Below are 24617 nucleotides of genomic sequence, written 5' to 3'. Positions count from 1 at the left end.
AAGTTTAGCCTTCAACATTTATTTAATTAAAAATGTGTTAAGTCTTGAAATGATTCTGAGTTTTATTACACTGGTTCCACTCCCCCCCCCTTGAGACACAGACGGTATGAGTAACATGATACTCAGGTGATATAAATTTACAACCCAAACCAAAAAATATTCAAAGTAAATGCCTCTTAAAACACTTCTTGTGTTTAAAATGTAGTAATCTGAGACTCCCTGAAGGCCAATATAAAAGAATACATAATTAAAGTAATTTGTACATTACTGCTATAGCCTACAGGTTTTCTTTTCTGCGTCTGTCACTGTGTTGATGGATTTGCAGAGACAGAAATATGTCAGTGTCTTGTTTTTTCTTTTATTGTACATGAACGTTTGTTCATACATTGGTTTCTATTTTCAGTTTCTCAGTGTGCTATTAACAATATGGTCATGTTTAGATGCAGTGCTCAAGAATGAAAGTTCTTTCTTTCTAGGGCAGGATTTGTTTCTGCTCTGAGAACTTGTGCACGCTCTCTCTATGTCTCTCTGTCTCTCTCTGAATGATAAGTTGGGGTGGGAAGACCAAGAAGGATTGCAGAACTCCCATGGCTTGATTTTCAGAGGGGCTGACTACCTGCAGCTCCAACTGACTTCTGGATTTGTGCACTTATAAAAATTGGCCCTTGGAGGGGTTTGGAAAAAGGCAAAACTGGATTAGTGACAAGTATATACAGGAGTGTGTAAACCCACTGACATCCCTAGTTTGCCCCTCATATAGATGGGAAGTGAAATAGCTGCAGAGGGAACTGCAGCCCTGAGGCTTCGGAAGCAACCAAGCTTAGCTTGTTTCCACAAGCTAGGTACAGGGACCAGGATTTGATCCTGTGGGTGAATATTACTGTATGCAGGTACATTTTCATTTATTAAAAAAAACCTTCCTTTCAATCTTTTTAGCTTATTACATCATCCTAATCAATCTCTTTCTAATTAACCCGTCAGATTCCAGCGCACCTTGCCAAAATTGTATTACCCTGTTGTAAGAGTTACAGCATGTGGTCATTCAAGTTTCAACTGCTCCCACTTTGATGGAGAAGGAATCACTTTCTGTGAGCCTAAGGGAGCAATGTAATGAGAGAGTTGGGAGAGGTGCTTTGTGGGGATTGCTGTAGTAGAAGAGAGAAAAAAATACAGAGGGGAACAAAATAAAAATGCAACCAGAAACCTCGGAAGTCCAAGGGAGTTGTGGAGGTTGGTGTTTACTTTACTTATTTATTTATTGCCACTGGCTATTAAAGTTATTATTTATTTGTATTACAGTGACACCCAAAATTGCTAATTAGAACCAAAGCCCCACCATGCTAGTGGTAGCTACTGTAGAAACATAAACACACTTTTCCATGCCCTGAAAAGCGTACAGTCTGAGACTATTCACAAGAATCCATCTCCAGGTACCTGTAATGCCAGAGTTCAGTGCATGTGCATGGTGGTCCTCTTCCCCCGTTATCTCATGTCACAGAGGGCTGTGAGTATGGGTAGGAGGAAGGTTCTGTGCATACCTTCATCCTTCTCTGTGACCATGGTCATTGCTGCTGGCAGAGCAGTTCCTACCCCTTGTTAAGCTCTGCCGGAGAGGCAGCATTCTGGACAGTGCTCTTGTGATAAGCCAATGCAATGGCACTAGATACAAACAGGTGGAAACTTTGATTTCCCTGCTTTTATTTTCCTCTCTTTTTTAAGGTGGGGGAATATTTTATTTTTAATAGTTGTAAAGACTTTGAGCTTGGCTGAAGTGGGGATTCTTGGCTGAGGCCTCCACTCTTTCTTGTGCTTCCTCTCCACACGTATTTTCAGTTGAATGTAACCCAGGATTTGAAACAGTCATCCCGGGTGAAAGGCACGTGAATTAGCCCATTAAAGGCAACCCTCAAGAAGAGCGCTGGTATTGAAACTGCAAAGCGCAAACTCACCGTAAGCTGGTGAAAAATGGCATTCAGTGCTTGTGCTTCTCTCTCGCTGTCCGGAACAAGCCGTATTACTTTATCACTGTTGGTAAGAGAACATTGAATTGAAGCTTTAAGAACTTGTTTCAACAACAGAACCCAGAAATAAATCTATCATTTATGGTCCATATTCATTTTGTCTCTTTCTAAATACTATTAACATAACAGGTGAATCAGAAATCTGCTTTCAAACCTGACCCCCCTTAACTGTACATTTCCCAAGTCCAAGAAGTAAGCTGATTATAGGTGAGGATGGCAGCTGTTATTAAGGTTTCCCAATGCTTCCCATTATAAGACCCTGTTTTCAGTTGCTTATATCTTTGCCAAACTTAAACCATATGGGCTGAAATTTTCCATGATATGGGTCTGCTTCAGGCTGAATTTTTCTGGAAAACTTTAGCCAGAATGGTACAGGCATTTCTGAGAATGAGGATAGGGAATAACACGCTGTTCTGCCAGTGTTAAAAAAATTCTGGCTGCCTTTTCTTTGCAAAGCTCTAGAACCCCCATTCTGCGCAGCAGGAACTGGACATTTGGCCTTTGTGTTCAGCCTTGTGCCAGCCCCATAAAAATCTGCTCAAATGTGGCCCAGTTCAAAGATTGTAGTTCACACATGCTCAGTACAGACTTTTTAGATTTTAGCAGCTTAATTCCCTGAAGATTCCACCTGCACTGAGCATGCTCCAGGTTGGGACTGAGCACAGAGTATGACTTTTCTTGCAGTTGTAGTCCTGGACTACTGCAGTCCTGTTCAGCCCAGGCACATGGAGGAAGCAGCCTGATTAAGATGAAGAGGGGACAAGAGCTGGTCCTACAGGGGTAAATTCTTGGGGAAAAGGAGTGGCAGGGGGAAATCATAGAATCATAGAATATCAGGGTTGGAAGGGACCTCAGGAGGCCATCTAGTCCAACCCCCTGCTCAAAGCAGGACCAATCCCCAATTAAATCATCCCAGCCAGGGCTTTGTCAAGCCTGACCTTAAAAACTTCTAAGGAAGGAGATTCTACCACCTCCCTAGGTAACGCATTCCAGTGTTTCACCACCCTCATAGTGAAAAAGTTTTTCCTAATATCCAATCTAAACCTCCCCCACTGCAACTTGAGACCATTACTCCTTGTCCTGTCCTCTTCTACCCCTGAGAACAGTCTAGAACCATCCTCTCTGGAACCACCTCTCAGGTAGTTGAAAGCAGCTGTCAAATCTCCCCTCATTCCTCTCTTCTGCAGACTAAACAATCCCAGTTCCCTCAGCCTCTCCTCATAAGTCATGTGTTCCAGACCCCTAATCATTTTTGTTGCCCTTCGCTGGACTCTCTCCAATTTATCCACATCCTTCTTGTAGTGTGGGGCCCAAAACTGGACACAGTACTCCAGATGAGGCCTCACCAATGTCGAATAGAGAGGAACGATCACGACCCTCGATCTGCTCGCTATGCCCCTACTTATACATCCCAAAATGCCATTGGCCTTCTTGGCAACAAGGGCACACTGCTGACTCATATCCAGCTTCTTGTCCACTGTTATCCCAGGTCCTTTTCCGCAGAACTGCTGCCTAGCCTTTCGGTCCCTAGTCTGTAGCTGTGCATTGGGTTCTTCCGTCCTAAGTGCAGGACCCTGCACTTATCCTTATTGAACCTCATCAGATTTCTTTTGGCCCAATCCTCCAATTTGTCTAGGTCCCTCTGTATCCTATCCCTGCCCTCCAGCGTATCTACCACTCCTCCTAGTTTAGTATCATCCGCAAATTTGCTGAGGGTGCAATCCACACCATCCTCCAGATCATTTATGAAGATATTGAACAAAACCGGCCCCAGGACCGACCCCTGGGGCACTCCATTTGACACCGGCTGCCAACTAGACATGGAGCCATTGATCACTACCCGTTGAGCCCGACAATCTAGCCAACTTTCTACCCACCTTATAGTGCATTCATCCAGCCCATACTTCCTTAACTTGCTGACAAGAATACTGTGGGAGACCGTGTCAAAAGCTTTGCTAAAGTCAAGAAACAATACATCCACTGCTTTCCCTTCATCCACAGAACCAGTAATCTCATCATAGAAGGCGATTAGATTAGTTAGGCGTGACCTTCCCTTGGTGAATCCATGCTGACTGTTCCTGATCACTTTCCTCTCATGTAAGTGCTTCAGGATTGATTCTTTGAGGACCTGCTCCACGATTTTTCCAGGGACTGAGGTGAGGCTGACTGGCCTGTAGTTCCCAGGATCCTCCTTCTTCCCTTTTTTAAAGATTGGCACTACATTAGCCTTTTTCCAGTCATCTGGGACTTCCCCCGTTCGCCACGCGTTTTCAAAGATAATGGCCAATGGCTCTGCAATCACAGCCGCCAATTCCTTTAGCACTCTCAGATGCAATTCATCCTGCCCCATGGACTTGTGCATGCCCAGCTTTTCTAAATAGTCCCTAATCACCTCTTTCTCCACAGAGGGCTGGCCATCTACTCCCCATGTTGTGATGCCCAGCGCAGCAGTCTGGGAGCTGACCTTGTTAGTGAAGACAGAGGCAAAAAAAGCATTGAGTACATTAGCTTTTTCCACATTCTCTGTCACTAGGTTGCCTCCCTCATTCAGTAAGGGGCCCACACTTTCCTTGGCTTTCTTCTTGTTACCAATATACCTGAAGAAACCCTTCTTGTTACTCTTGACATCTCTTGGTAGCTGCAGCTCCAGGTGCGATTTGGCCCTCCTGATTTCATTCCTACATGCCCGAGCAATATTTTTATACTCTTCCCTGGTTATATGTCCAACCTTCCACTTCTTGTAAGCTTCTTTTTTATGTTTTAGATCCGCTAGGATTTCACCGTTAAGCCAAGCTGGTCGCCTGCCATATTTACTATTCTTTTGACTCATCGGGATGGTTTGTCCCTGTAACCTCAACAGGGATTCCTTGAAATATAGCCAGCTCTCCTGGACTCCTTTCCCCCTCATGTTAGTCCCCCAGGGGATCCTACACATCCGTTCCCTGAGGGAGTCGAAGTCTGCTTTCCTGAAGTCCAGGGTCCGAATCCTGCTGCTTACCTTTCTTCCCTGTGTCAGGATCCTGAACTCAACCAACTCATGGTCACTGCCTCCCAGATTTCCATCCACTTTTGCTTCCCCCACTAATTCTTCCCAGTTTGTGAGCAGCAGGTCAAGAAAAGCTCCCCCCCTAGTTGGCTCCTCTAGCACTTGCACCAGGAAATTGTCCCCTATGCTTTCCAAAAACTTCCTGGATTGTCTATGCACCGCTGTATTGCTCTCCCAGCAGATATCAGGAAAATTAAAGTCACCCATGAGAACCAGGGCGTGCGATCTAGTAGCTTCTGCGAGTTGCTGGAAGAAAGCCTCATCCACCTCATCCCCCTGGTCCGGTGGTCTATAGCAGACTCCCACCACTACATCACTCTTGTTGCTCACACTTCTAAACTTAATCCAGAGACACTCAGGTTTTTCTGCAGTTTCGTACCGGAGCTCCGAGCAGTCATACTGCTCCCTTACATACAGGAAAGGGGCAAGAGAAACTGGGAATGGGAGTTGGTGCAAGGAGGCAGGGAGGGAGAGTCTACACAAGTGAGACTAGGACTTACTGGGTGAGGAGACTGAGACGGAGATGAGATGGGTGAGGAGAATGGGCCTATTCTTTGAATCCTATATGCCTTTGCTGTAGTATATTGTGTGGCCTCTTTGGGGGGAAGAGTGTGATAAGCCTAGCAGCCTGCTGAGTAAGGCTTAGAGCTTCTTAATGAGACTTTGAGCCCTAATCCCTTCATGATCCACTAACCTGGGGTGGGCAAACTTTTTGGCCCAAGGGACACGTCTTGGTATGGAAATCATATGGTGGGCCATGAATGCTCACAAAATTGGGAGTTGTGGTGCAGGAGGGGGTGTGGGCCCCAGCTGTGGGTGCGGGCTCTGGGGTGGGGCAAGAAATGAGGAGTTCGGGGTGTGGGAGGGGGCTCTGGGCTGGGGTAAGGGGTTGGGATGGTGAGGGTGGGGGAGTGAGGGCTCCAGCTGGGGATGTGGGCTATGGGGTAGAGCTGGAGATGAGGGGTTGGGGGTGCAGGAGGGTACTCCGGACTGGGACCAAGGGGTTTGGAGGGCAGGAGGGGTATCAGGGCAGGGGGTTGGGCGTGGGAGGAGGTCAGGGGTGCAGGCTCAGAGTAAAAGAGGCTGTTAGAGGGGAAAAGCCATCTTTTAAAAATTGGAAGTCAAATCCTACTGAGGAAAATAGAAAGGAGCATAAAATCTGGTGGCAAGTAAAGCGTAAAAGTATAATTAGGCTGTCCAAAAAAGAATTTGAAGAGCAACTAGCAAAAGACACAAAAACTAACAACAAAAGATTTTTGAAGTTCATCAGAAGCAGGTAGCCAGCCGAACAATCAGTGGGGCCACAGGATGATTGAGGTGCTAAAGGAGCACTCAAGGAAGACAAAGCCATTGTGGAGAAGCTAAATTAATTCTTTTTATGGTCTTCACTGCAGAGGATGTGAAGGAGATTCCCAAACCTGAGCCATTCGTTTTAGGTGATAAATCTGAGGAACTGTCCCAGATTGAGGTGTCAATAGAGGAGGTTTTGGAACAAATTGATAAATTAAACCGTAATAAGTCACCAGGACCAGATGGTATTCACCCAAGAGTTCTGAAGGAACTCAAGTATGAAATTGCAGTACTAACTGTGATATGTAACCTATCACTTAAATCAGCTTCCGTACCACATGACTGGAGGATAGCTAATGTGACACCAATTTTTTAAAAAGGCTGTAGAGGCGATCTTGGCAATTACAGGCTGTTAAGCCTAACTTCAGAACCAGGCAAATTGGTTGAAACTATAGGAAAGAACAGAATTATCAGACACATAGATGAACACAGTTTTGTGGGGGAAGAGTCAACATGGCATTTGCAACGGGAAATCATGCCTCACCAATCTATTAGAATTCTTTGATGGGGTCAGCAAACATATGGACAGGGATGATACAGTGGATAGTGTACTTGGACTTTCATAAAGCCTTTCACAAGGTCCCTCACCAAAGGCTCCTAAGCAAAGTAAGCAGTCATGGGATAAGAGGGAAGGCCCTCTCATGGGGTTATTTTTTCCAGTGTGGATTACTTTTCACTTATCAACACTGAATTTCATCTGCCATTTTGTTGTCCGGTCACCCAGTTTTGTGAGATCCCTTTATAACTCTTTGAAATGTGCTTTGGACTTAACTATTTTGAGTAATTTTGTATCATCTGCAAACTTTGGCACTTCACTGCTTTCCCCTTTTTCTAGATCATTTATGAATATGTTGAACAGCACTGGTCCTAGTACAGATCTCTGGGGGTCACCACTATTTACCCATCTCCATTCTGAAAATTTATCATTTGTTCCTACTCTTTGTTTCCTGTCTTCTAACCAGTTACTGATTCACGAGTGGACCTTTGACTGCCCGATGCTGGGACTGGACGACAGGGGATGGATCACTTGAAAATTGTCCTGTTCCATTCATTCCCTTTGAAGCACCTGGCATTGGCCACTGTTGTAAAACAGGATAGTGGGTTAGATGGACCACTGGTCTGACTCAGTATGGCTGTTCTTATGTTTTTTTTTTCTCTTGATCCTCTCTTCCCCCCTCACTTACTTCTGTATTTCTCCCCTCACCTTGTTTTTTCCTGAGGCGTTCCAGGATCATGTCTTCTTCCTTATTATCCAGGAAGATTATGCATCAGAGTGGCCTTTGCTGAGGGGCATTGTGGTCCAAAGGAGATGTGAACCCAGATGCCTTAACTGTAGTCTCTGGAGCCTCCAGAATACTGCATTCAGTTGGTCTCAGATGGGTCACCAGAGAGTGAAGTGGGGATGAGTGCTGCCTTCAGAGCATGCTCTCAACTTCTGCCCAGTTCAATTGTCAGGGACCAATTTAGGTTTCCAAATGTGATGTACTGTCACTAGAATACCGGACAGGCTTGTCCCTGCTACAGGAGTGCTTTAGCTGTATCTGTGTAAATAGTTATTTAACAGAAAACGTGCCAGTTGATAGTTTCTGGGTTCCATAGGACCAATAAGTGGTGGTGGTGTGCAGTGCAAATGGCTTTCTCCAGCTGCTCTTTACACCATCTCTTACCAGCCCCCTCTTCCTTTGTGAATGACTTTTCCTCCTTTTGTCTCTTCTCTCCCTTCACCATCTGTTCCTTTCAGTTTGTCTCTATCTCCTTGTTTCTCTTTCCACCCTTTCGTTTTGGCAACATCCCTGCTGAGCATTCCTTGCACTGCGGACCCAAGTCCTGATATCCTTGTTCAGAGAAAGCCCCCAGTGACTTCAAATGGTTTTGTCTGACTCGAAGGTTTGGCCCATAGTTCCACTAGTCCCAGTATTATTTAAAAAAAAGAAGAACCTGGGTCAGTTTCACTCTGCTTCTGTTGACACCACTGGCTCAGTGCTGTGTGCTGAAATTGCGAAGGGGTGACTGTATACAGGGGTTCTCCTGCTTGACAGTGCTAAAAGTTGGGAAGAAGAGGTGGCAGGGGTTTGGGAAAATTACTGGAAGTTTCACTTTCCAGACAGATAGGAGAGAAGCATATTTTACAAAGGGCTATGAAGCTCAGAGTACTATGAAGGCTGCATTGTATTAAGGGAAATATGTTTCCCAATTTCACTTATTGTATTGCACTAATTCTCTTTGCTATCACTCACTTCTTTCTAAATAGCAAATAGCTATTGAAAAGAGTAGTGGACAGATGGATCTACTGGGTACATGGGACAGATACTGTAGGACTGAAATGCTTAAAGATTATGTGCAGAGACTGTGACTAAAATCTCCACTGGCTGAATGTAAAGTAAACAAGAAACACTTATCGCTAGTTTCTGGAAGTACTGGGGAGAGGCAGAATGTATGGAACAACCATTTCAAATGTAAAATAGTTAAACCTGGATTCAGCAGTTGTTACAACTCAGAGTGAACTGATATTATTTAGGTGTGGTTTTCCTTTTCTTTAACGGACTAACACGTGTAGTCTAAACTGTCTTTTGGATCTGGCTCAGTGGCTATGTCATGCCCGACTTGATTAGAGACCTGCCAGAGAAGGGAAAATGTCAATGGTGACATGGCTGATTGTGATAGATTAATTGCTTGATATATTGTTGGAAAATTGCTGTGGCCAGGCCTTCTCCTAGAGAGTGCAAAGAAAGCACTTTAGCGTACTTCATACTGTCAGATTTTTATGAAATGATGGACAATCCAACCTAGCAATCCAGTTTCATTTTTGTGAATGTAAGATGCAAAGTGACAATGAATTCCTGAAAACAGTATTTTAATACCAGCTTTTATAGCCAAGTCAAAAGGCTCAGTAATTCTCAAGAAGCATTCTAGCATTGTCCTTCTGCAAAAGAGCACAGGTATCAGACTCTGCAGTGTACCTAATATCTACCCATCAAAAAAAGCAGTCCTGAGGTTGATTTTTGGCTCCAGATCCTTTGTTTATAGTTTGCACTAACAACAAATCAAAATGTTCTATTAAATACTTTCTATGCAATCACCCTTGCTATAACACAATGCACTTAATGTAGGGATTCAAAAATCTACCACACATACGAGCCAGACAACTAAATCTATCAGCCATAGGTTGATGCAGGAGATCTTTGGTGGATCTATCAATAAGCTTCATAGTCAATGCCATGGTGAGAGTCCCAGCACATACCCCTAGTTGCTGAGAAGAGGGAGGTGTTCAGGGATCATTATCTGAGTGTGATCTCTGGACTCTACTAGAGAGCTCCATCTTTCATATTGACCTCTGGAGAGTGGATGTCTGATAATATGAAAATCCTTTCCCTAGTCTGGCTGTTGGAAGAGAGAAACGTCTGGTTTTTTACTTCTTTGCCCTCCTGGCTGCTCTGAATCCCCTGCCTTTTTTGGGGCCAGGGAGCTCCTCTCCCCTTGTCATAAATATAAAGGGAAGGGTAAACCCCTTTAAAATCCCTCCTGGCCAGAGGAAAACTCCTCTCACCTGTAAAGGGTTAAGAAGCTAAAGGTAACCTCGCTGGCATCTGACCAAAATGACCAATGAGGAGACAAGATACTTTCAAAAGCTGGGAGGAGGGAGAGAAACAAAGGGTCTCTGTCTGTCTATATGCTGCTTTTGTCAAGGATAGACCAGGAATGGAGTCTTAGAACTTTTAGTAAGTAATCTAGCTAGGTATGTGTTAGATTATGATTTCTTTAAATGGCTGAGAAAAGAATTGTGCTGAATAGAATAACTATTTCTGTCTGTGTGTCTTTTTTGTAACTTAAGGTTTTGTCTAGAGGGATTCTCTATGTTTTGAATCTAATTACCCTGTAAGGTATCTACCATCCTGATTTTACAGAGGGGATTTCTTTACTTCTATTTACTCCTATTTCTATTAAAAGTTTTCTTGTAAGAAAACTGAATGCTTTTTCATTGTTCTCAGATCCAAGGGTTTGGGTCTGTGGTCACCTATGCAAATTGGTGAGGCTTTTTATCCAACATTTCCCAGGAAAGGGGGGGGCTGCAAGTGTTGGGAGGATTGTTCATTGTTCTTAAGATCCCAGGGTCTGGGTCTGTAGTCACCTAGGCAAATTGGTTAGGCTTTTTACCAAACCTGGTCCAGGAAGTGGGGTGCAAGGTTTTGGGAAGTATTTGGGGGGAAAGACGTTTCCAAACAGCTCTTCCCCAGTAACCAGTATTTGTTTGGTGGTAGTAGCGGCCAATCCAAGGACAAAGGGTGGAATATTTTGTACCTTGGGGAAGTTTTGGCCTAAGCTGGTAAAGATAAGCTTTGGAGGTTTTCATGCAGGTCCCCACATCTGTACCCTAGCGTTCAGAGTGGGGGAGGAACCTTGACACCCCTATGAATAGTTCCAGTGTTGATCTCAGATTTCCCAAGCAACAATAGACAGAAATTGATATGACTCTAGTCTGTTTCAGGGCTGATCAAGAGGTTCAGATTAGTGAAACTGAACAGGGTGGTGTTCGTGACATATTTGAAAAGTCTATGAACAAAAGAGATGCTGGAACTGTCTGCAGATTCAGGAAGTTGGCAAGCCTTTGGTTTATATTGCAAGGTTATCTCTGTAAGCATAAGGGCTAGTAACGTCTTTTTTTCAAACAACCAACCAAACAAGAAAACGTATATTTTGCAGAAATTGATGGTGTAGGACCTCACACTTACCAGGACAAGTTGTCCATTTACCAGTGGGGAACGGGCGAGGGGAATTTTCAAGCTACGATTTCATGGGCTGAACTGAACTTATATAAACACAACTGAAGGCATTTGCATACCCTTCTAAGCAAACAGCAATACATTAAATGAACTGACTAGAAGAGACTAGTGGATGAGGAGCAGAAGCCAGGCCTTGGGCTTCCCTGGAGAGTGCTCTGCTACTGAGCAAAATGAACAGCTCTGTTAGCTGATGCCAGCTCTAAACAGCTTTTTCTTTTTTCCCCTTCTCTAGGAACAGAATAGAGAACTGCTTTTGGACTGTGTGGGATGTGCTCCGTATAGCAAATGTCTGTAAAGGCCGATATTTTTTCGCCCCCCAATGTGGGAGTACAGTTCTGCTGATCACTGGTTGCTCTTCTTTGAACAGACCAGGCAGATTCAGTGAAGTAGTACTGCACACATGTGAAGCTTTTCTGCTGGACAGACAGGACATTAACTTCATTTATGTCATTTCCACATTTCCTGGAGGAAAAATCTTTCTGTTGTTTTTTCTGTCTAGTGCCAACTCTGATCAGAGCCCCCTGCAAAACATATTTACACAGCAATACCAGTACAGTTCTTTAGATATGGTCTGAGGGACAGCACGTTTCCTTCTGCGGAAAAGGACCTAGGGGTGACAGTGGACGAGAAGCTGGATATGAGTCAGCAGTGTGCCCTTGTTGCCAAGAAGGCCAATGGCATTTTGGGATGTATAAGTAGGGGCATTGCCAGCAGATCGAGGGACGTGATCGTTCCCCTCTATTCGACATTGGTGAGGCCTCATCTGGAGTACTGTGTCCAGTTTTGGGCCCCGCACTTCAAGAAGGATGTGGATAAATTGGAGAGAGTCCAGCGAAGGGCAACAAAAATGATTAGGGGACTGGAACACATGAGTTATGAGGAGAGGCTGAGGGAGCTGGGATTGTTTAGCCTGCAGAAGAGAAGAATGAGGGGGGATTTGATAGCTGCTTTCAACTACCTGAAAGGGGGTTCCAAAGAGGATGGCTCTACTGTTACTGTTACTGTTCTCAGTGGTAGCAGATGACAGAACAAGGAGTAATGGTCTCAAGTTGCAGTGGGGGAGGTTTAGATTGGATATTAGGAAAAACTTTTTCACTAAGAGGGTGGTGAAACACTGGAATGCGTTACCTAGGGAGGTGGTAGAATCTCCTTCCTTAGAGGTTTTTAAGGTCAGGCTTGACAAAGCCCTGGCTGGGATGATTTAACTGGGAATTGGTCCTGCTTCGAGCAGGGGGTTGGACTAGATGACCTTCTGGGGTCCCTTCCAACCTTGATATTCTATGATTCTATGATTCTATGAACCAAAAGCCTAAGGAGATATTCTAAATGAAATAAAATCCTACTTAAACGTATTTTTTCCTAATTGGATAATGAAGAATGATAGCATAGAAATGATTGGGTTCTTACAAAACTGTTACACACAACTGGTTATGCAAGACAGGAGGTGCAAGATTGAAAGATGCATATGAAAAAATATTTACACTATGGAAGTCTCTAAGGGAATACACAGGATTCAGCTGTGATAAAATGACCAGTTGCTTTATTCCTTTTCTCCCTGTACTAAACACTTTTGCGAGACAAAATCCTAAGAAAAATTGTCTGCTATGGAATTACTTTGTATCTTTCAGTTATTGGCACAAAGAATTTCAGAAATAGATTAGGTATTAAAAATAAGTACTCTATATAACCACTCTGTAGGAGTACTCTGTTTTAAATCTTAATTTAATTTTAGCCCAAGGCCAGTGCTTGGAAAAGGTTACTGGTCCTAAAAATATTGGTACTGGTCCACCAAAGATTTTTCTAGCCTCAGCAGGTCATGAAATAGGGCCTTTAAATTGTGCGTATCATCTAATTTAACACAATTCATTGCAGTATTTTTGCTCAGCTGTGTATTATCAACTGTGTAAAGATTCAAAAATTTCACAAAATGGTAGAGTATTACTGTCTTCTCTACCTGTGTTTCCCAATTCCTGGGTCAGCCATACACTAGTTCAGCCCCTGGCATAAGTTAGAAAAGCTTTTAGACTGCTTTAAATTATGCTGATTGACAATGTCCCCAAGGAACCGTTACGGGAACCAGGGATTGCAAGGGTGCGTGGCTGCTGTAGACATATCCCTTTTCTCCTGGGTAGGCCCGTTTATGCTCCTTGCAGGGAAAAGTAGCAGCCTCTCTATACCACTGGAGATTTCCCCATGAGGTGATTCTTCCATGACAATCTATCTTGGCACTTGGGCAGCTTTGTCCCTGCAGTGTGAGACAAAGTGGCTGCAGCAAAGCTAAGGCTTTGGGATAATATTTGTACCTCCACTGTGGTTACCTCTTACAGCTAAGTCCCTGTCTGTCATTACAAGGAGTTATTGTTTCTGTGTTCAAGTGGTGCTAAGCTACTCCAGTTAAGTGGAGCAGATATTGGCCTTTAACTCCCCCCCCCTTCTAAGTCAATGTTTTCTGTACTCCACTTAATATGGTCAGTGTAGTGCCCTGTTAAATGGCCTGGGCAGTAACTTAAAATGTCGGTAGGCCAGGGGGCCCAACTCTTTCTGACCCTTTTTGGGTGGTTTCCCCCAAGAGGCTGATGCTGACCCAAATAATGATGAGGGAGTGAGCAGTGTTGTCTTGGTAACAGCATGTATACTCTCTGTTTGTGATGGAAGTTATTTATAAAGGGAGCAAAACTTATTTTTATCTTGCTATAAAGACCATCCATAATTTTGAATGAAAATTATTTGTTTGGCTGGCATGTGGGAGGAATGCTGAAGAGGCAAAGATGTGATTGCGTGATGTTTACTAATGTAGCAGAGATGACTTCTCTGCAAAGTGAATGTGTATGCCAGTTGCCTAGCATTTCCCAACTGCTATGTGTGTGTGTGGGGGTGCCAGATTAGTGCAGCTGGAATCAGGACAGAGGAGTTGATCACTGCGGGTAGGAAACATCAGGGCCCAGATATTCCCTGCCTTCTACTTTGAACATGTGTCTGCTGCTGTGTGTAAAGCAGCAAGCAGTCCCCTGAAAGCCAACGCTCCCTTCTCCTGCATTAGGTTGTCCCAATGCAATGCTGGAGGGTAGGGATAGGATACAGAGGGACCTAGACAAATTGGAGGATTGGGCCAAAAGAAATCTGATGAGGTTCAACAAGGACAAGTGCAGAGTCCTGCACTTAGGATGGAAGAATCCAATGCAGCCCTACAGACTAGGGACCGAATGGCTCGGCAGCAGTTCTGCAGAAAAGGATGTAGGGGTTACAGTGGATGAGAAGCTGGATATGAGTCAACAGTGTGCCCTTGTTGCCAAGAAGGCCAATGGCATTTTGGGATGTATAAGTAGGGGCATTGCCAGCAGATCGAGGGACGTGATCGTTCCCCTCTATTCAACACTGGTGAGGCCTTATCTGGAGTACTGTGTCCAGTTTTGGGCCCCACACTACAAGAAGGATGTGGAAAAATTGGAAAGAGTCCAGCGGAGGGCAACAAAAATGATTAGGGGACTGGAACACATGAGTTATGAGGAGAGGCTGAGGGAACTGGGGATGTTTAGTCTGCGGAAGAGAAGAATGAGGGGGGATTTGATAGCTGCTTTCAACTACCTGAAAGGGGGTTCCAAAGAGGATGGCTCTACTGTTACTGTTACTGTTCTCAGTGGTAGCAGATGACAGAACAAGGAGTAATGGTCTCAAGTTGCAGTGGGGGAGATTTAGGTTGGATATTAGGAAAATCTTTTTCACTAGAGGGTGGTGAAACACTGGAATGCGTTACCTAGGGAGGTGGTGGAATCTCCTTCCTTAGAAGTTTTTAAGGTCAGGCTTGACGAAGCCCTGGCTGGGATGATTTAGTTGGTGTTGGTCCTGCTTTGAGCAGGGGGTTGGACTAGATGACCTCCTGAGGTTCCTTCCAACCCTGATATTCTATGATTCTATGAATAAAGCTAGTCACAGGAATTGCTTACATGTATGTGGTGATGGGTTCAGCCTGCTAGCCCAACTTACTCTCTTTTTGTGGCATTCAGACCATCCTTGTGTAGTTCTGCCAACTTTCTACTTACACAAAACTGAACACCCTTGCCTCACCCCTTTCCCGCCCCTCCTCTGAGGCCATGCCCCTACCCTGCCCCTTCTCCGAAACCCTGCCCCTACTCACTCCACCCCCCCTTCCTCTGTTGCTCACTCTCTCAACTTTACTCATTTGCTCATTTTCACCGGGCTGGCTCAGGGGTTTGGGGTGAGGGTCTGGCTGGGAGTTTGGGCTCTGGGGTGGGGCCATAAATAAGGGGTTCAGAGTGTGGGAGGGGGCTCTGGGCTGGGGCAGGTAGTTGGGATGCAGGAGGAGGGTTAGGGCTCTGGCTGGAGGTGCAGACTCTGGGGTGGGGCTGGGGATGAGGGGTTTGCGGTGTAGGAGGGTGCTCCAGGCTGAGGGGTTCAGAGGGTGGGAGGGGGATCAGGGCTGGGGGCAGGGAGCTTTGACACAGGAGGGGGTGAGGGGTGCATGCTCTGGGTGGCGCTTACCTCAAGCAGCTCCCAGAAGCAGCAGCATGTCCCCCCTCCAGCTCCTACGTGGAGGAGCGGCCAGGTGGCTCTGTGCACTGCCCCGTCTGCAGACACCGCTCCCGCAGCTCCCATTGGCCATGGTTCCCCTAGCTGCCCCAATGCCTAGGAGCTGGAGAGGGGACATGCTGCTGCTTCTGGGAGCCATGTGGAGCCACGGCAGGCAGGGAGCCTGCCTTAGCCCTGCTGCACCGCCGACCAGACTTTTAACAGTTGAAAACCAGTTCCAGTCGAAAACCGGACACCTGAGAACCCTATCTTTGTGTGACCCCCAATGGATGCCACTCTGCCTCTACACATAGCATATAGCCTGAGAGAAGTGGAGGAGAGAAGGAAGGGAATTATCTGGTGACCTTGGGCAAATCACTTAGTTTCTCCGTGACTTAACTCCCCACCTCTAAAAAGGCAATAGCAGTGCTTCCCTACCTCACAGGGGTGTCATGAGGATAGTACTTTAAAGACTATGAGGCACTCTGGTGCTAGGTAATGGGGAGCCATATAAATACCATAGACAGACAGATAGCTGTAAATGTAACTTTTTTAAAAAGGCATGCATGGTAGGATTTTTTATTCTGTTTCTTTTCTTGACTAATCCTTGAAATGCTGTGTACATGTACACAGTAGACCTTGCTGTTCACTTCAAGGTGCTGTAAACATTGGTGGGGTGCTGTGGAGGACCTTAGCTCATTCTTTAAGCATGCAAGGACTTAGGTCATGTCTACAGGTGGGTTATTAGTTGCTGAAAGAGCTACATTGATGTAACTGTGCCAGGGCAAATTGTGGCTTGTACCAGTGCAGTTCACCTTTTGTGTGAAACACAGGCCAGGATTGCCACTGCCTCTCGGTAAAAAGCTATAGAAACATAAACATTACTTTTGCTGTCGCCACAAAAAAAGAGGCAGAGTAGCATTTTTTGCTGTAACGTACTCTCTCCTTCTGCAGTTTTCAGTAATCTTACCCTGGTGTAAAACTGGACTCGGGCAGTGGTGATTCACAGCCATTGCTCAGTTAGGCCTCACCATGACTTTAAGAAGAAGGCAAATATCAGGGCTCCTATGCTGTATGTGGGGAAAATGAGGCTCTGCTGGATCAGTGTTTCAAACTGGCCATCTAAAAGATGTCTACTTCGGACCCTTAATTTTCTTGTCAGTTTTGCCTTTAGTAAAATGAAGTTACCACTCTGCCATACGGCCATCTTGGCTTTTTTAGTATATTTCCTTGGGACCTAAAAGCAAGCCAAGTCTGTTGACAGAATATAACTTAGAACACTTCATATTGTATGAAACCATCAAATTTATATTTATCTGGCAAATGTATAATGATGTAAGGAGAGCTTATATTAAGGGATTAATGATATTTTTTGCAAAAACTTAAAGTGTTTGGAATAAGTGATTCTAAGATTGTCCACCTTTTGTGCTCATGCCTCATACACGAATCTTCAGAGGATGTAAAGAAGCTGCACAAAATTACTTTGGATTGTTTTCCTGAAGCATAAGCCATATAATGTTATACATCCTCTGAAGCTTCATGTATGCAAAGTGATCTCAAGAGGTGGAAGAGGATCTAAAATTTTAACAGCTCATTAGAAAACTTTTTGAATGATGTGCTTCTTTTCTGCTGGGTGTTCTAGATGCATAGAGCCTGGAAATTGATATTTTTCCGGGTATCGTGGGTTGCCAGCAGTTTTGAAAGTATTACAGAAGAGATAGGTGTCTCCTGCCTTAGAACATTTGAGCTAAGTAGTTATCTCCAAAGTGAAGGAAGTACAGAGTTTTCTTGTTTGGTTCCTTCATTGCTCCCTTAAGATAAAATTTAAAAACATTTTTTTAAATGGAAGTTGCAATTCTCCTGTAATCCCATGACTCTAGGAGTTGGGGCTTCAAGAAAAACACAAAATATTGCAAAACGTGACAAAATTGAAAGAGTTTCCATTGCCAATTACCCGTGTAATTAATTTACCATAGTGTGTTTCTTTCAAAGGTGCCTAGATTAAAATTATCTTAAATGCTAATCAGGTAAGGTACTTATGATATGTTCTGTGAGACCGGGTTGTATAATACATGAGTTCTGGGGCCAAAATGTTCTTTGAAGTATTGGCAGTTTGTACAAAAATCTTGGTTTATAGAGGATGAGCTATGTTGCCTTCAATTTATATGATGTAAGGTTTTTGTATAAACGGCAAACATCTGAAGACGGGACCTTTTTAGTCTGAAAATTTGTAAATTATGTGCCACTACCCTACTATAGTATAAAATTTATCTGCCTTGCTCACTTTTCCTCAAGGACCAGCTGGCTCCCAACATCTGTGTCTTTCAAAAACACCATTGGCCAGATTCTGCGATGCTTTCTCATACTGGACAACAGCTTAATTTGTGTTGTTTTTCCATACACAGAGCGCATATACCCTTAAATCTCAACTGCTTTTCTTTTAGATCAAGAAAGATCAAAAATAAAATCTCCATAAGAAGAACATAAAGGGCCCCCGTTAACTCAGAAGGGGTTGTATGAAACTCAACACAAAATAGCTGACTGTCTCTGCAGATAGCAGAGTCCTTAGAGATGTAAACTGGTGCAGAACTTTGATTATGCTAATTTGGGCAGGAAGTGTCTCCAGCCAGCTGAGGTGATGTGTGGGAAGGGGACACGTGGGGCAGCGGCGGCTCTACCAATTTTGCCGCCCCAAGCAGTCGCCACCGAATTGCCGCCGCTGCAACAGCGTTGGAGCTGCCGCCAAATTGCCGCCGCGGGACCCGGGCTGCCTCCCCATTCTGAACGCCGCCCAAGCATCTGCTTGGAAAGCTGGTGCCTGGAGCTGGCCCTGACGTGGGGTCACATGCCTCCCCCCCACCCCCAAGTTGCAGTTCGGCTTGTACTGAACAGGCTCACATGGACAGAGCATGCTCAGTAACATCTGTTGAAGCCGCTGCCCTCACTCTCCCCCACACACTATTGGCAAGAATGGGTTGTCTCTGCCGTCCAGCAATGTTGCAGCATCAGTTCCCATGGAGATTGGTTCTGTGGGATGCCTTGTGTGTCTAAACTACATATGAGTTGTCTGACAACTAAAGGTTAGCATCATGTCACTAGTTGTTTGAAGGACATAAGGCCAGGCAGGCAGCTCAAACCTCCAAGAACTGACATGTCACATTTTTGGGTACCAGTGAAACTTTTACACTGTAATACTAAAATATTTATTACCAGATGATATTATGACAAGGTACAACTTTAAATACATGGCAAAATGAGAAGGAAAAAATAGGACAAATGGCCAGAGCTCATTTTAAATGCCTAATCAATTTGGCTCAGCTTACACTGACTTCCAATCTGAATGAAATATCTGGTCTAGCGATAACCACAGCTGAGCCAAGCGTATCTAATCAGACACAACCTTGTCCCCGCTGAAAGGTCAGGCTAGCAACAATAGCCAAAACGTTGGCCCCAAATTAGACCAAAGCGACTGGTCCTTTCATGGAAATAGATGATCATTTGTTCCATACCAACTGTTTCCTACACCTGCTCCCACCAAAACTACTACTATCTGGGATTGTCTTTCATTTCCTCACAATAGTATACTTCATTCAGCATAAGATATCCGGGTGGTTAATATAGATTTGGGCTGGGGAGGGGGCACACACCTTGTATTGAAGTTACTATTTTTTCTTCAGAAAGTTGTTTTCATAAGTAAACATCCCTTCCCTTCAGGTGGATGTCTGGGATATGGAGTGGCCCAATTAAACTACTAAGGTGACTTTTCGTGTAAAGAATTTTCCCTGATGAGCTACTCCACCAGTTTAGAGGATTCCTTACAAAATATGCAAGTGCTGGTCTGTTGATCAGAAATAATCCCTGGGAGGCTCCTGAGTGGATTTTTGCCTCTGAGATGAATTCTGTCTATAAGGCAAAACAAAAGGCTCCAGAGCAGACATGACAAACGTGTGGGAAAAACCGCAGAAATTGGGCTTGTTTTTGGCTTAATTGGCCTGTGACTTGCTTGTTGGCTATTTTTTGGCTTGTAGCTTGTTTAGCTTGTAGCTTGTTGCAGCTTGTTGCTTCTTTTTTTTGATTGGCTCCCAGCAAGTGGGAGCAAGCAGGGGCAGGGGCAAGGGGGAGAGAGCCAGGGGTACACAGCTGGCCCACCACAGTCCCAGACTGCACAGTGGGGGGGGGATCTAGTCACATAGAGTGTTGGGGTTGTTAAGGATTGGCTTGTTTTGGACTTGTTTTGAAATGGGATTAGCTTGATTTTTGGCTTATTGTGAAAGTTGGGGTGCTTATTTACCACGTGAAAGTTGGCACCGGTGCCCTAGACAGATGCCGTGACATACCCAGGGTACAATCCAGACTAATGAGTAGCTACATTATTCCTGCCCTCCAACCTGGGGTGCCCTTTACACTGCTTTGATGCTATAGCTTCCAGTCCTGGACTGCTCATGAACAGCCTCCAGCATGCAAGTCACTCCCAGCTATGTCAGCGTATGTTGCAGCCAGCCAGCCAGCCACATGTCGGCTCTTACCAGCCTTGTTTGTACTCTAGAGTAACCCCATCACACTCCCAGTCATAGATTTCCCCCAGAAATGTATATCCTGTACTCCAGGACAATACAGGCTTATATAAGTCTAAGTTTAATTAATAGAAATGATATGCCCATGTCCTGTTACCCCAAATGGAGTTTTCCAGAGACTTTAATTCAAACACACTGGATTAGATAAAACAAGTTGATTAACTACAAAGAGATTTTAAGTGAGTACAAGTAATGAGGCATAGAAAGAAATGGTTACAAGTAAAATAAAGATAAAATGCAACTAGTGATCATTCCCCTCTATTCAGCATTGGTAAGGCCTCATCTGGAATACTGTGTCCAGTTTTGGGCACCGCACTACAAGAAGGATGTGGAAAAATGGGAAAGAGTCCAGCAGAGGGCAGCAAAAATGATTAGGGGGCTGGAGCACATGATTTATGAGGAGAGGCTGAGGGAACTGGGATTATTTAATCTGCAAAAGAGAAGAATGAGGGGGGGGGATTTGATGGCTGCTTTCAACTACCTGAAAGGGGGTTCCAAAGAGGATGGCTCTAGACTGTTCTCAGTGGTAGCAGATGACAGAACAAGGAGTAATGGTCTCAAGTTGCAGTGGGGGAGGTTTAGGTTTGCTATTAGGAAAAACCTTTTCACTAGGAGGGTGGTGAAGCCCTGGAATGCGTTACCTAGGGAGGTGGGGGAATCTCCTTCCTTTGAGGTTTTTAAGGTCAGGCTTGACAAAGCCCTGGCTGGGATGATTTAGTTGAAAATTGGTCCTGCTTTGAGCAGGGGGTTGTACTAGATGACTCCTGAGGTCCCTTCTAATATTCTATGATTCTATGATTTAACAAACTATGTTAAATTCAAAGCAAGGTTTTCTTTCATATACTTTAGCAGATTACTGGCCAAACCCTTAGGTCAGGACCCCTCTCCCAGTCCAGTGCTGCTTTCCTTGTCCTTCAGGTGCCATGGATGCAGTGGGCAGAGAGAAAGAGAGAGATGCTCTGGGGGTGTTTCCCCTTTCTTTTTATAGTCCTCTCCCCCCTTTGAGAAGCATCTCCAGCTGGGAGCAAGGCAACAAGCAGGCTGTGTGCATGGGAACTCCATGCTGTTTATTTGCTAAAATGTAGATTTTTCACCTATGCCCCCTTTCCTGCCAAAGAATGGCCACTTAGCAGGTAATTGCCCATTGGCCTTGTTTACAACTGGCTGAGGCATTAGTCTGCCCTTTGTCTCTGAGGAACTGGTTTGGCCCACTCCGTGCACTTGGAACGTATGTCAGTAACTCCATAAAGTGGAATCTTATAACTTTTACAATGTTGCCACACAGGACAATAATGACCAGCAAATAATGAGTTTTCAAATGATACCTCACAAGGCATACTTCATACAGATTATTACAAGAATGTGCAAAGGATGAATACAGGTATACAATCTATCACAGGTGCATGATCAATACTAATTTGCTGGATTAGAGTCATAGGGTATAAAGACAGAAGGGACTACCAGATGATCTAATCTGACCTCCTGTGTAACACAGGGTACAGGTACCACCCATCACCCTCACACTAAAACTAACTGAAATTAGACCAAAGTATTACAGCCCGCAGGAGACTAGTGTTATGTGCCATAGGAGAGACTGATGTGCACCAATGCTTGAGTGACCTGCAGTGACAGGGAAATGATTAAGTGAGATATACACAGATAATCATGGAAAGTGACACACTGCAGAGGAAGGCAAAAAACTCCCAAGTGAATGTGTCCTGGGGGAAAATTCTTTCCTGATGCCACATATGAGAATCAGGTAGACCCTGAGCATGTGAGCAAACACCAGTCAGCCAAATACCAGAGAGCATGCTTGGTGCCACCTCAGAGCACTGGCTCACTCTATCCACTGTCCCATCTCCAGCCATGACTGTCTCTGATACTTCAGAGGAAAGACACACACACACACAAACAAACAAAACCACAAACAAGATACATGGGGAAAGAGAGGAAGAAATCACTTCCTGGCCCCTGCATGTGGCCGGCTGAAGCCTTAAGGCATGAGCTTTTTGGAACATAAGCTAGAAGTAAGCCCTAGAGTTGCTGAGCCCTGCCTTCTACCATCACAAGCAACGCTGTCATACAATCATATTAGTAAATTTCTTCAGCTCACCCTTAAAACTAAGTAAGTTATTTGCCCCCACAATCCTATTGGGATGCTGGTCCAGAGTGTCACTCCTCTGATGGTTAGAACCCTTCTTCTAATTTCCAGTCTGAATTTGTTCATGGTCAGTTTATACCCATTTGTTCTTGTGCCATCATTTGTCCTTTAGCTTAAATAGCTCTTCACACTCCCTGGTGCTTATCTTCTGATGCATTTATAGAGAGCAAGCCTATCCTCTCTCAGCCTTCTTTTTGCTAGGCTAAAGAAGCCAAGCTCTTCCAGTCTCCTCTTATAAGGTAGGCCCTCCATTCCCCTGATCATCCTAGTAGCTCTTCTCTGCACCTGTTCCAGTTTGAATTCATCTTTCTTGAACATGGGTGACCAGAATTGTACACAGTATTCCAGATGAGGTTCTTACCAGTGCCTTGTACAATGGCATTATTACTCTTCTATCTCTACTCAAAATGCTTTGCCTGATACATACAGTACTAGGGTCTCATTTGCCTTTTCATCGCTGCATCACATTCGTGGCTCATAGTCATCCTGTGATCAACCAACACACCTATGTCTCTCTCTGCCTCTGTTGCTGCCAACTGCTGCTTCCCTAGTTTGTAGTAGAAATTCTTATTATTAGACCCTAAGTGCATGACTTGCACTTTGTACTATTGAATTTTATTCCATTTCTGTCACTCCAGTCTTCAAGGTCATCCAGATCTTCTTGTATCATATTCTGGATCATATACTGGTGGTGCCTCCCAACTTTGAATCACCAGTAAATTTCTTTAGCGCACTCCTACTTTTCGTGCCAAGCTCATGAACAAAAATATAGAATAAGATTGTCTCAAGACCAATCCTTGAGGAACTCCATCATAATCTCCCTCAAGTCCAATAGTTTACCTTTCAGTCTAATTTGTTGCCTTCTCCCCTTTAGCCAGTTCCTTATCCACCTTACAAGTCTTGTACTAATCCCCATGTTCTCTAATTTAACAAATTATTTGTCTGCTTGATTTTTTTAAAACTATTTTTGGAGTACATAATGCTTTTACAGCTGCAGTACTGGTCTGTAAAACTGTCCCATGGGCAGAAGTTTTCAAAACTACTGAAAGGATTTACATGCTTACTTGCTAATAAAGTGAATGTGAATTGGGTGTCTAAATCCCCTACTTGTATTTTAAAATCTTAACCTATTTTCTCAGGGGGGAAAGTGAGGTTGTCAGGGTCAGAACCAGAAAACAAAACCAGTACACATTCTGCCTACTGCATTTACAGCTTTTTCTTTTCTTTTTTCATTTTTTAAAAATTCCATTGGACACAGTTATAGGTACATATACATACATATATGGACATATGTATTCCATTGCAGGGCTTGCTACCCAGCCTGCAGCTCTGAAAATCTGAAAGTGAAAATGCCTTGATTAATTTTTTTTATTGTCCACGTTGAGAGAAATACACAAAGGGGGGGGGGGGGGAAAGGAGAAATGCTGGTTGGAAAAATTCAGATGAAAAAAAAATTTCTTTTTTATTTGCAAATTCTTAAAAATCTTTTTCTTTTCTGAGACAGTCCGATTTTGATGGAATTCCAGCACACACCTGCCTGGTTTCCTGCCAGCTTGGAGCCTGGGCTCCCTAGTTGGAGACTCCAGGTCATTCAGGGTCTGGGGCAGCCCAACATATGATATCCCTTGAAATCCCAGACAGCTTCTTGTTTGGCAGGGATTGCCAAATTGGGTTCTATTTTTAGAGTCAATAAATGCAGCAATAGTGTATTTAAAAAGTCCTAATCTCCCACTGTCTATGGAAGATTGGACACAGCATCCCCTAAAGCCCATCAATACCATACTGGACAGTATGTTTCCCAGGAAGAGCAGTCACAGGATAGTCACTTGAAATTGTCCCCTTTTGTTTCTGTATTACTAGTTTGTACAGTTAGTAAATTCTTACTCTGAATGATTTGATCTGCTTGGTAAAATAAAACTTCTTTCAAAGTTTTCCCTGTAGTCCTTGAGGATGATGTCTGACCAATTTGAGGCAGAGAGGTTGGAGAGTGAAACAGCTGGGAAATTCTTAGGGAAAATGTGACAAATCTTAGAGGTAACTGGTTGCTTCTGCCTGACAGGTCATTGAGCTCCAGCTTAAGGCCTTCGTCTTGCAAGCTCTTATGCATGTGAGTAGTTCAACTGAGACAATGAATACTCACGTGTATAAAGGTTTGCA

At 44.2% G+C, this 24617-nt stretch overlaps 1 protein-coding gene across 1 annotated transcript in view; it reads right to left on the bottom strand.

Moving 5' to 3' along the window:
• The window catches only part of CPA6 (carboxypeptidase A6), a 119924-nt gene that overhangs the window by 61918 nt on the left and 33389 nt on the right, over positions 1–24617 (bottom strand). The window contains exon 2 of the mRNA XM_084619854.1: positions 1950–2025. Within this exon, the coding sequence (XP_084475980.1) occupies positions 1950–2025 (76 nt within the window). The remainder of the gene's footprint in view (positions 1–1949; positions 2026–24617) is intronic.

Source organism: Lepidochelys olivacea, assembly GCF_965140295.1.
Source record: "Lepidochelys olivacea isolate rLepOli2 genome assembly, chromosome: 2".
In the NCBI taxonomy this organism is placed as follows: Eukaryota; Metazoa; Chordata; order Testudines; family Cheloniidae; genus Lepidochelys; species Lepidochelys olivacea.
Note: the sequence above shows the minus strand (reverse complement) of the source record. Positions and strands in the feature narration are given on the sequence as shown.